The sequence below is a fragment of the Mastomys coucha genome, unplaced genomic scaffold, assembly GCF_008632895.1.
Source record: "Mastomys coucha isolate ucsf_1 unplaced genomic scaffold, UCSF_Mcou_1 pScaffold8, whole genome shotgun sequence".
Taxonomy (NCBI): domain Eukaryota; kingdom Metazoa; phylum Chordata; class Mammalia; order Rodentia; family Muridae; genus Mastomys; species Mastomys coucha.
In genome coordinates, this window is record NW_022196914.1 from 46,713,948 (window position 1) to 46,727,384 (window position 13,437).

Consider the following 13,437-nt stretch of genomic DNA (forward strand, 5'->3'; position numbering starts at 1 on the left):
AAAGTTTTGTATACATGTATATACAGTGTGGATACATACACAAAGGTCAGAGGACATTTGGTGTCTTCTATTGCACTCTGGTTCATTCCTTTGAGAGAACTCTACCATGTCTTTTGGTTGGGCTGGCTAACCAGAGAGCTTCAGTGATGCCCTAGTCTCTTAAGCTCTAGTTTCTTTTCTTAGAATATTGTACATCTTTACCTTTAGTCTGCCAAAAGATAAATCAGTATTTATCTTTTATATTTATCTATAATGTATACATTTTGCAGGCTAGACAGTGTTTGCACTATACATTAAGCTGTATCACATCAGCTAAAGGCTTAACTGTTCAAGCCATGAATCCTTTCAGGCATGTACAAATTCTTCCCTGCAATTATCCTGTAGGCATATGAAGTGCTCATAATCATTTTAAGAATGCAGCAATCTGTTTTAACATACTTACTGTTATTTTAAATACGATAATGGTTCAAAAACACTGAAAGCAATCTTTCATCAAAACCTCTGGAAGTTTATTTTTTCTATCTTTCCACCGTTGGTGGTATTCCGAGAGTGAAACTAGGGACTAGAATATTCAGTAGTTACCTTTTCATGACAAGCCAGCCTTAGAAAGCCCACTATTGCTTTTCAAGTGCTAAGTAGTGTTTCACTACTACTAACTACCAACAACTACTACTCAATGACAGAATTACTAATGGGAACTTTCTCTCACCTCCCAGATAGGAGACTCCTGAAAAATTGTTGTATATGCTGTTATATTCCCTTGGAATTTTTCTACTCCTGTTCTAACCAAGACTTATTGACTCTAGAAATGGTTAAAGTACCCAGTTCACTGGAACTTCTTATTGATTCTTCAAATGACTAATCACTTAGAAACCAACTTCTATCTCCAAAGGCTACTTTTAAATTTCTTTAAATTAGGATGAGTCTGTATATTCAGATTGTTACCTACATATTCCTGATTTAAGGAACAAGTTAAATGAAACCCAGTAATTTAAGAGTATAAAGTCTAAATCATATGCAATTGTGTTTTTATGCATATGCATTCTCACTTGGGACACGTGTGAGCATGCACATGGAAGTCCCTAGTTACCTCAGATATCTTCTACTGCCCTCTAAAGCAAGGTCTTGTTGAACACAGAGTTCAGTGTTAATTCTAGTTAGCTTAGCTAACCAGCTTGACTAGGGATTTTATGCCTCATGAGTGCTAGGATGAAAAGCAGACTACTATGCTTGCCAGCATTTTATAAACAGGTCCTGGGAGCATTTTATGCACTGACCCATCACCCCAACCCTCATATACAGTTTTTTGGGGGTTTTTGTTTGTTTTTGGCTTGTTGAGACAGGGTTTCTGCGTGTAGCCTGGCTATCCTGGAACTCACTCTGTAGACCAGGCTAGCCTCGAACTCAGAAATCTGCCTGCCTCTGCCTCCCAAGTGCTGGGATTAAAGGTGTGCGATACCATTGCCCGGCTTCATATACAATCCTTAATCAAACAAAAGTAATAACATTCCTTATTGCAGAGATGAGGCATTAAATATTTATGTCATTAGTTTATTTACATTTTTTTCTAGTATAAGAGTTCAAGAGTTTAATCCAATTTTCAGATCATATCTCTTAAACTTTCTTTCTTCATTCTGCAAAATAAAAACAAAATGGCATTAGAAGCCTGACTTTACAAGTTACAATAATTTCATATCATCTATCAATTTGATACATCAGAAAGCGTTTACAGTATCATTTTATTCATACTGATTTGCTTCATCACATGTACCAAAATTTTCATGAATTATGCTAAATAAAGCCATATGTATATGAAGGGATCTAGCCTACCACTATGCAACATATCTATGGAGATGGAGTTACTTAGTCTTTTTCAACCTTAGCAGACTAACTAATACCATAAAATAGATAACTAAGATTGGTAGGAATGAAAAGAACACTGGAACATTTCAGGGTTTTTTTCCCCATCAACTTTGTAGATGTCAATGCTATTTGGTAATGTCAAAGGTTATATCCATAGTGCACTTTTGATCTCAGAAAGATTGTTATTTCAGTATAAGACACAACACTGAGTTATGAAGTGTGATACAAAGGAGATTACCCTATGTAGGAACCCTACACTAGTGTTACTAGCTACTGAACCTCAATCAACTTATCTTTGTGTCTTCAATGGGGTTTTAATATTACTTATCTTACAGGTGTGTTGCATAATATATTCAGATTATTGGGGTAAAGGAGTATTTGTTAAATACTGACCTTTACTGATCAAAATTTATTTTTTTATAGGTTTCCCAAACTGCCTCTACCAATATGACATTTACACTTACCTTCAGGAATCAGTAGACAACTATCTACTTGTATGCTGTGAAAGAGTGTATCATGTACAGAACAGAAATTACTGTTTTAGGAAAATTAGAAACTACTTATTACCTGTTAAAGGGATGAATTAAATATCCTTATTTTTTAAGTAGCTGGTGTCTTACTATAAAGAAAGGAGCGGCAAACCCAGATCCAAAGTACACGGTCATCATAGCCAGTAATCGCCACTTGTTTTCCACTGAAAATGGCAAATTCTGTTGGGAAAAAGAAAACGCGGCAAAAAACATGTTAAGCATCTGAACTTGCTCTAATAAAAGGGTCAGGAGCAATCGCGTATTTTATAATCAGCTGCATTCTCCAGAACATTTTAAATAAACACCCAGGTCTTCTGAATACCAGTTGGTAAGCCCTATTAAGTGTAAGGACCTTGTGTTTTTAACATTTGAAAGTATTACTCTCCGAAATGGTGACTTGAGAAACAAACGCACCATTCTAGTTCACTGTTACTAGAAATTCTCCACCCAATACACAGTACTTTCTCTTTTTCCTATGTAGCTATTCCACTTCCTCCCTCTTCCCTTTACCAGGCCTCACTTAATCATTCCCGGCAGCTACCGCTAACTACTCGGTTTACTTACACCTGGGGCTAAACCTGGCCTAACCGAGGATCGCTGCTACTAACGTCGTTAGCTGGTTTAAGCGGTTAATCCACAGCCACAGGCCCTCTTCTCCCTTTGTTTCCAGTGACCTTCAATCTCCGCCGCCGCCCTGCTCCAACCCAACCTTCCAGGCCTTGCTCTGCGAAGAGGTGGCTCACAGGCGGCGTTGAGGCCACAGTTAGGCGCCGTGCTTCCCAGTCTTCCCCAGGATGTGGACTGAGGGGCTTGCGTATCTCTCCGAGCTCCGGGCTAGCCACTTCCTCCTCCACTGGCTCTAGGCCGGCCGCCGAGCGTCACCTTGCCCCTAAGCAGCCCGGCCTCACTCACCTTCCCCGGACCCTCCTCATAGTGGCTGCGACGGACCACGGAGGTGGTGAACCTCCGGATACTCTGGCCCAACATGCCACTCCGATGGAAGTTCGGCGAGGAACGCAAACACGGAAAGCGGAAGAAATGGCCGTACCACCTCACTCTCCTTTCTTCACGACCTTGCTAGGCTGAGCGCGAAGACCGAAAGGGAAGATGGGAACTACAGCAGGGACTCCTGAAACGTATTCGACCGGCAGGCTCTGAGGATTGTGGGCTTTGTAGTTTCGACCATACCGGGCGCCATATCGGCTCCGATGGATTGTGGGAAATGTAGTCTGGATCTAGAATGAGCGGGCACCAGCGCCTAGTGATAGTTTACCATCAGTGATTGAATAGGACCTGAGCTGTTTTATGAGTTCAAATCTAGGATTCTTGGGATTTGTTTCCAGAAACAATTTATTGAGGAAACTAAAGCTGCTTAATAATGTATGTTCAAGTTAATGGAACAAGAAATAAAACTATTTTCATATAAGTATATCACTCATTTTGATTATGATTCTTTGCAACATTGAAGGATGTGCATTGTAGTCCTGTTTGAGGGAACACAGGCAACTGATCAAACAGTAAGTAGCACAACGGATGGCATGGTGAAAACTGGACTAAAGTGCTAAGAGCTGGATTTTTTTGAAGGTATAGAAATTGGATAAAAAAGGACATACAGATAAAAACTCCTAAGTGTATCACAATTAGGTTGGGGAAGAGATAAATACCTTCAGAAACCTGGAGCTATCCTGAATTAGGAATTGGTTTATTCCTGCTGAACATAACAGTTTAATGGCACATAAACATGAGACAAGGCCACTAGACACTGATAATTTTTTTTAATAGAATATTTTCTTTATTTCCATTTCAAATGTTATCCCATTTCCTGATTCCCCCCCCCCCGAAAACCCCTATCTCATTCCCCCTCCCCTGCTCCTATGAAGATATTGTTTGAAAAGGGGGTCACTGTATATATCTCTAAATATATAAATATAACCTTTTCAGTCTGTATAAAGTTACTTATGTATGTAACAACACCAGATGAAAAGAAGCCATGAATTTGAAAGAGAACAAGGCAGGGTACATGAAAGGGGTTGGAGGGAGAAAAAAGAAAGGGAGAAATGGTGTAATTATATTATAATTAAAAATTATAATTTTTAAAAGGACACCACATAGACTTGTTAAATTAAGATTAGTCTAAATATGTTCCATATTTGATGATAAAATTTGGTTGAAAATACACTCTTTACATAATGAACTATATCCTAAGAGATATGTAGAAATATTTCATTCAAGCTACTAAATCTCAGCAAGCAACAGGAGTTAAGCAAATTACAGGACTAAACTCTGTCATCTAGCTCTCTATCTGTCAGTCTGTTGGTCTGCCTATCTATCTATCTATCTATCTATCTATCTATCTATCTATCTACCTACCTACCTACCTACCTACCTACCTAGCTACCTACCTACCTACTTATCTGTCATCTATACATCTATGGACCTATCTGTTAAACATAGTTGCAAATTCTATCAAGAGTGTAGGCCATCCTTGCCTAATCTAGATGGGACTCCCTGTGACTGTTGTCATTAAAAGAGTAAGGCAGAAGTATCAGCCATTGTCTTTGTCTTACACCTGTATAACAGAAAGAGAGATGGAGGGAGGAAGGTGGAGAGGGAAGTTAGCTCCTCTCCTACCTTTTGGTTTGTGTGTGTGTGTGTGTGTGTGTGTGTGTGTGTGTGTGTGTGTGTGAGAGAGAGAGAGAGAGAGAGAGAGAGAGAGACAGAGACAGAGACAGAGACAGAGAGACAGAGACAGAGACAGAGACAGAGACAGAGAGAAAAAAATTATTTTATCCATTTTATCTGATGGTTTGCCTGTGTGTATATGTGTGGACCATGTATGTAGTCTGGTCCTCATGCAAGTCAGAAGAAGGTGTACTGGATCCCCTGAAACTTCATTCTTTGGAAAGAGCAGCAAGCACTCTTAACAATTAAACCTTCTCTTCAGTCCCCTCTTTAATTTTTAGAAGAGTTTTGTTCTGTCCCTTTTAACATTAAAATATTTGTAACAATATTTATATTTATTCTATGAGAATTCTATACATGTATACAATTTTTTTGATGATGTCTATGTCCTTCCTCCAACTCCCTTTGTACATCCTTCAACATGTGCTCCTCCCAACTATGTGTCTTCTTTGGTTAAGCTATCCCACTGAATACCTTTAATATTGCCCACAAGGAAATGTTAAATGGGTTTTTATCCAGGTATTTGGTGTAGAAACCCACCAGTGGTGACATGCTCAGGGCAAGTTGACTCTTCTTCCCTCAGCCGCCATAAACTGTTAATTGCTCCTCCTCCTCATAGGGCTAGGATTTGTGACCAGACCTCCACTCCATGCTAGATTTTGACTAGTTTAATCTTTTCTCAGATATTTGCAAATAACCTCATCTGCTGTGAATATGCAAGTACAATGGAATGTGCCAGTGTCCTTCCCAGACGTGACAGTATCAAGAGTTGCCTTTCTTACCTCTTAAAACCCTAAGCTCTTAAGATAAGAAGCTTCCTCTACCAAAAGCCTTAGAAGTTCCTTAGAGTCCACAAAAGGGAAAGTCATTCATGAATAAGCAAATAATTGTCCCCAGAGCCCAGTCCCACCACCAGCTTGACCTGCACTACCTGGCACAGAAAAGCCTGTCCCAAAACTTTTAGGCATAAATTTGTGGTCTATAATAATATGGTTATTCTTGCAAACTTTTAACAACTATGGGGGAGAGTTAAAGAGTTAATAAATTATTACCTAGGTCTAACAATAACTTGAGACTTCATCAAGCAATTGATGGAAGCAAATGGAGAGTACTGAAGTCAAACACTGGGCTGAACTTCAGCGTCCTGTGGAGTACGAGAAGGAAGGATAGATGGAACCACAGGTGTCAGGGACCAAGAGAACATGGCCCTCAGAAACAACTGACAGGGACTTATGGGAACTCGAAGAGATCAGGGAGCCAATAGAGGTCTAACCTAGTTCCTCTACATATATTTTATATCTGAGTAGTTTGGTGTGGTGGTTTGAATACACATAGCCCAGAAAATGACACTATTAGGAGGTGTCACTTTGTTGGAATAGGAGTAGCTTTGTTGAAGGAAGTGTGTCACTGTGGGAGTGGGCTTTGAGACCTTCCTGGAAGTCAGTCTTCTCCTAACTGCCTCAAGAACAAGAGGTAGAACTCTCAGCTCCTCCAGCACTATGCCTGCTTAGATGCTGCTATGCTTTCTGCTATAATGATAATAGGCTGAACCTCTGAATCTGGAAGCAAGCTCCAATTAAATGTCCTTTGTAAGAGTTGCTGTGATCATGGTGTTTCTTTACAGCAATGAAAACCTTAAGTAAGACACTTTGTGTTCTAGTGTAAATCCTAATAGAGCTAGAGCTATCCCTGATTCTTTGGTCTAATTGTGGGATTCCTGTCCTCCTACTTGGTTGTCTTGTCTACTTTTGATGTGATGGTATATGCTGGGTCTTATTGTAGCTTGTTATACTGTATTTGGTTGATGACTTTGGAGGGCCTATTCTTTTCTGAGGGGAGTCAAGAGTTGTGGTGAGGGGCTGGAGAGATGGCTCAGCAGTTAAGAGCAATGACTGCTTTTCCAGAGGTCCTGAGTTCAATTCTCAGCAACCACATGGTGGCTCACAATCGTCTGTAATAGGATCTGATGACCTCCTCTGGAGCATGAAGGTAGCATACTCATACACATAAAATAAATAAATAAATAGATAAATATTAAAAAAACAGAAGGAATTGCAGAGATTAACTATGGAGCAGAGACTGAAGGAAGGGCAAGCCAGCCTAAATATAACTATCTCCTGAGACGCTCTGACAGTACCTGACTAATACAGATGTAGAGGCTCACAGCCAACCATTGAACTGAGTACAGGGTTGTCAATGAAGGAGTTAGAGAAAGGACCTATGGAGCTGAGGGGTTTGCAGCCCCTTAGGATGAACAACAATATGAACTAACTAGTACCCTCAGAGCTCCCAGGGTCTCAACCACCAACCAAGGACTGCACATGGATGAGTCTGATTGTTCAGGCAGCATGTGTATAGTAGAGGATTGCAAATTCAATCATCAATAGGAGGAGAGGACCTCAGCCCTGTGAAGGTTCTGTGCCCCAGTGTAGGGGAATGCCAGGGTCAATAAGTGGGAGAGGGTGGGGTGGCAGGCATGGGGATGGGGGAGGCAACAGGGGTTTGTTTTTATTGTTTTGTTTGTTTCTTTGTTTTTTGGAGGGGAAACTGGGAAAGGAGAAATTTACATGTAAATAAAGAAAATATCTAATAAAAAAAGTGTTGTGGTGAGGTGTGGGTGTTGGAGGAGGTGCTGGGAGGAGGGGAGGGACAGGGATGAGAAACTGTAGTCAGGATGTAAATATATGAGAGAAAAATAAATAAAATAAAGTAAAATAGAAATTAACCCTTTTCCAATCTTCCACTAGAACATTTCTCATCATAGATTTGAATGGCAGCTTTGTTTTGTCATTTAAAATGTTCATCCTAACTTAATGCCTGTCTCTTTCTATTGTATTACTGTGATGATTTTTCAGCTTTGCTAAGAATTGAACATAAAGCAGTGCTATTTGTCTTATATCTTTGGACACTACTAGATATACTTAGAAATGCACATTCTAGCATTCTGTTACTCTGTGTTCATGGCTACTATCACAGTGTGTCATAGTAGGGTATGTACATGACAGTTACTTCAAAACACTGGATTAAAATACTATCATTTTAATTTTTTTCTTTCTTTCTTTCTTTCTTTCTTTCTTCCTTCCTTCCTTCCTTCCTTCCTTCCTTCCTTCCTTCCTTCCTTCCTTTCTTTCTTTCTTTCTTTCTTTCTTTCTTTCTTTCTTTCTTTCTTTCTTTCTTTCTGTCTTCCTTTCTTTCTGTCTTTTCTTTTTATGTGTGTGTGTTTCTGTGCATGTCTGTGTGTGTTTATCTGTATGTGTGTGTTGTTGCTTGTTGTGTATGTGTGTGGGCGTTTTAGTGATACGCACACATGTGAATGTCAGGGGACAACATTGGAGATCAGTCCTTGCATTGAGACTTTGCTTTGAGATAGTATTTCTTCACTCCTGTATAAGCCAGGCTTGTTGCAAGACTTTGTCTATCCAATCACATTAAGGGAATGACAGGCTTGTGATTGGACAGGAAAAGGGAGGTGGAGTGAGGAGTTCCAGCAAGAGATAAAGAGGAGAGGAGAGAAGCCAACATGAAGTCAGTTGAACAGGAAGATGATCCTGATCCCAGGTGGTTTTAAACAGCCACAAGTAGCTAAGATTTTCACAAGGTTAGAATATTTGGGTTAAAGCTTTATCTTTATCAATTGTCTCTGAAATTATTGTATTGGCATCTTGTAAATTGTGATCTTATTGTTATAGAAATCTGATTGCATAATTAAGCATTGAGTCCTATTTCTACTGGGCAACTAGGCATTGAGATGGCTGATCGTGGGGTGTGTGGGGCCTTGCATGGAAGCATGATGAACTTGCTAGGTGGGAGGGAGTAACTCAGTGGTGAGAACACATCCGGCAGGACTCGACCGGGGCATAGTGTTGTAGCCGGCCAGTACCAGTACTAGAGTAGGAACAGTGGGGTACCAGCAGAGCAGGAGAGATGGTGGGATAACTATTTTAATATTTCCCACAACACAGACTAATTGGCTTTTGAGCTCCTACAGACTTTTCTTTTTCTACTTCTTCATTACAGCATGCTGGGATTACTGACACTGACTGTGCTTCTATGTCCAGCTTTTACTTGGGCTCTGAACTTATGTCTTCAGGTATTCAAGTATTACTACATACTATACCATCTCCCCATTTTTATTTGAAACAGAAACACACTTATATATACACAGTCTCTCTTTTCCTCTGTCTCTGTTCACACACACACACACACACAAACACACAGAGTCACACAAACACACCACCCAAAGAAAGAAAGAAACAATTAATCATAAGTTATGTTTTACACTTATACACACACAGTCTTACACACACATACACACACCACCCAAAGAAAGAAATAAAAAATAATCCTAAGTGATGTTTTACACTAATTATGTATTGTTCTCTTTATTACTCTTTAAAAATTATCAACTAGTTAAGTACCTAATAGCATATTTTGAGAATAGATTTTGTCCTTATCTTGGTCACTTTTAAATTCACTATAAAGGAAAGGGGAAAAAGCTCAAACAAATCTGGTGGTGTTCGTTTAACCAACAAGTTAATAAACTAAGGAGGCTAACCACAGATTCCTCCTAACTTCTCACTGAGCAGTGAGCAACACAGTGGGCCCTTTCTTAACCTCTGTTATGAGCTTGACCAGAGGATCCAATAGACTCATACTCCAATATTTCTGAGATTTACAGCTTCCATTTAGGGATGTTTTCTTAGAAGTCCATCACTTTATTAGAAACTAATCCTCAGCCTTTGAGAGCTGAAAGAAAATCCAGGTCAATGATATGGAGAAAACACAGGAGATTCAAGAAGGTGTCATGGGAAGAGAAAGAAGGTAAGTCTGGAAGGAGAAATAGAGAGTGCAGAAGGCAAATGGGAAAAAGAAGTGATAAAGATAGGTCTTTCTGCCAACCCACAGATGTTCATCTTCACACCCACACCGCAGGCACATGAATAAGGGGTCCTGGGTGACTCTCCCCACAATTTTACTCACCCACATATTTGTAAACCATGCTAAACAAACATTCTCCATTTAAACTTGTCATCCCAAGAATCATAGGGGATCTTTCACATTGCTGACTTAGTCCCTAAGCTGTGGGGAAATTTGAGACAAATGTAGAGACCTGCAGTTGGGAAGATGCTCCATTTCTTCTAGAGCACACTTAGCAATCTGTATTCCTATTGTTGGAGCTGGCCAGACAAACGCCAATTACCTTGGAAAAACTATGGGAAAATGTGATAATATTTTTACTGTAAAGTAGGAGAAATGAAACATTTCATGAATTGATTAACATAAAATAAAAATTATCCTTAGGGACAGGATATTCACTCCAAAGTCATATTTTTTTCCAAAGTCATATTTTAAAAATAAAATCCAATTACTTTAAGTAGTAAGAAAGATGTATATCACAAAGTGAGTAAGGCATTCTTCAGAACCACAGGAGTGTTTGGAGACTGAAGTACATTATATAGAACAGTGAAACTAAAATTAAAATACAATATTTGTTATGTAAATTCAACTTTACTTAAAATGAATTGTGTAATGAGTTGTATAATGAAGAAACTTTACAACATAAACTGAAAAATACAAATAAACAAATTTCTTTTGGTCTTGAATTTATATACCTACTAGATACTGTGATACTTGTTTGTAGTTTCAGATCTATAAGAGAAAACCCTGATCTTAGAAAAAGAAGAAAACATGACAGGACCGAGTTAATTAAGATTTGTACATATGCTGCCAAGTTTCTGTATGGTTGAGTGATGCCACTGGGAGACAAGGGTATGAGAAGAAAGAAAAATGATTTTCTGATGATTTAACGTGACTTCATCGTGTTTCTTTTGTTTGAAATTTCTTCCCTTCCTTTCCTTATCCCCTAGTGTCCTCTTCAAAACTCTTACCTCATACAATTTTCCTAGATAAAAAAAAATTAACACCTTCAAAATCACCAACTTCAATTGCTGTTCACTTCACTTAGAAAAAAGTGTATAATATTCCATGGAAGTTATGTCATGTATTATAATCAGTTATATCTTATTTCACTACTATACCATGGGAATATTTAGAATAAAAATTACTTTTAAAATTATCTTTGTATTCTTCCACAAAGTGGGTACTTAACATTATAAAGTAGAAGGAAATTAATAAGGAATTGGCTTTTTATGACAGAGCAGTCCTTAGTATTAAATAGATATTTTCAGAGAGTTATTTTAGGATGGTTTCTATTTACACAAACACACACACACATACTTTCTCTCTGTGTGTCTCTCCCTCCCTCTCTCTCTCTCTCTCTTTCTATATATATATATATATATATGTATATATATATGTATATATATATACACATCTATCTATCTCTTTGTCTATCTATCTATCTATCTATCTATCTATCTATCTATCTATCTTATTTTACAATTGGCTTTCTGTGTAAAGGAATTACATGCCTTCAAAGTAATCCTATATAGGAGATATCAGTAAAATCACTTATTTAATAGGATGCAACCAATTGATATTGAATTATTTAACTTGACTTGATTTTCATTAGATTCTATATAGCAGAACTGAGATTAAAACCAAAATTCTGATTTCCAAGATACTGCTATTAGTCACTACACACAGTGACCTAAAAGAGTTACATGTGTGATATGGTACTCATTTGTACTCATAGCCTAAGGGAAAGGGGTAGAAATTAGTTCATATTTGCTGTATATTAATGAATAATTCTTCTTTTTCTCCCTTTTCCTCTCTCCCTTCCTCTCTCTCTCTCTCTCTCTCTCTCTCTCTCTCTCTCTCCCCCCCCCCTGTATGTATGTTGTAGTAAATCTCCAACTCCAATAAGCCTGTGCAAAGAACACACAACTTATGTATAATATTTATAAGCTGCATGCCTACATTGGGCAGATATACCACTACACTACTCTATTCCTCACCTATGAGATCCCTTGCTATTTGTGGTTCCTCCATCTCCTTCTGCCTCCTCTTCCTCTGTGTTCCTCTCTGTCCTCCTTTCTCTCTCTTCCTCCCTAAAACCTCCTGCCCTACCTTTCCCTTCCACTGACCAATAATAGGCTCTAACCTTTATTTGACCAGTTAAAATGGGGAGAAGGTTCACATGAAATCATCTGAGTATGTGATCCACTCCTAGTCGGGACAGGCCCTACTGAGGAAGCAGAATTAGTATCAAAATACAAACAGCACCAGGGCAATCCACATGTGTGTGTGTGTGTGTGTGTTTGGTTGGTTGAGTATATCTTGCAAAACAGTGGAAGCTGGTTAGAGATGATGGTCAATTCTCCAGTTTCAGGAGTCAGCTACACAGTTGAGTGTTAGAAGGGCAGGTCAGATGGCAAGGTTCATATGATCACTGACAACTACAATGACACAACCACACTATGCTTCATTGTCTTCTAATGGACTAGAAAGGATTGGATTTCAAGTCAATATATACATCTAACTTTGAAAATGGCATTTCCCCAAGTAATTTAAGCCTGCCAAAGCCTAGATCTAGAGCTCAATACAGTGCTGTATGTTTTCTCCATTGCTTTTCTAAGCTACTACGCTGACTTGGGGTTGGATGTCTTCTTTGGCAAACACACTGCTACATTTGTGGTGCCTCTCCAAAAGCAAGTGGTAAAAAATACTTGAATTCCAAGTTTTTCATTTTTGTTGCACAGTTTTATTCATTTATATAATTACTTTTAATGTGATCAATCATCTGCTCTCTCTTCTCCTTTGTCTTCTTTGATCCTTCTTAGCTTCTCTTCCTCCTTGTTTCATGTCTTCTATTGTTTTGTATACCCCACTGAGATTAATTGAATTTCTAGCCCAAGTATGGGATGGAGGTTATCTACTGAATTAAAGGGCAGCTCACAAATGTTTATACCACTTTAGAACAAGACACTTCTTTCCAACAATCATAAATCACCAAGGGGGGGCTTAAGGCCTCCCCCTCCATCCATGATAAAGTAAATGCACTTTTGATTATTATTTTTGTTTATGAAATATTTGTAAAAGTGTAACTAACAAAATCTTGCACAGATAGAATTAAAAAGCAATGTGCATTATATTATTTAACTTAATTTGCACCATTTTTAAATATTATATTCTATTTGGCTTATAATTTTTGTTTTCCATGGGTCTTACCAATTCATCAAAAAAGTGCAGTAATTTTGGTGGCCCATAATCATTCAGATTTCCACCTCCCTCTCTCAATTGCTACAGTATATTGTCCTCTATATTTCTCTGTTATTTCCATGATTTCAAAAATCTCTACTTATTAATGTTTATTACAGTTACTCTGACAAAAATTTCCCAAAGTTCTATTTTTGGTGCTCCCCGCCTTTGTGTCTTTCACATTGTACATAGATTTCTTAGT

At 38.4% G+C, this 13,437-nt stretch overlaps 1 protein-coding gene and 1 non-coding gene across 2 annotated transcripts; both read right to left on the minus strand.

The window, feature by feature from the left end:
- Window positions 1-1,528: 1,528 nt before the first annotated feature.
- LOC116083615 (cytochrome c oxidase subunit 7C, mitochondrial) lies at window positions 1,529-3,555 on the minus strand. Its single transcript, XM_031360399.1, has 3 exons — window positions 3,306-3,555; window positions 2,431-2,573; window positions 1,529-1,634 (listed from the first exon to the last, which is right to left on the minus strand). Exons 1-2 carry the CDS (start codon window positions 3,378-3,380, stop codon window positions 2,457-2,459), a joined length of 192 nt encoding a protein of 63 aa, XP_031216259.1. The 5' UTR covers window positions 3,381-3,555; the 3' UTR covers window positions 1,529-1,634; window positions 2,431-2,456.
- Window positions 1,712-1,771, minus strand: LOC116083981. Its single transcript, XR_004115965.1, has one exon. It is a non-coding gene; the product is annotated as a small nucleolar RNA Z39 (small nucleolar RNA).
- Window positions 3,556-13,437: the final 9,882 nt, after the last annotated feature.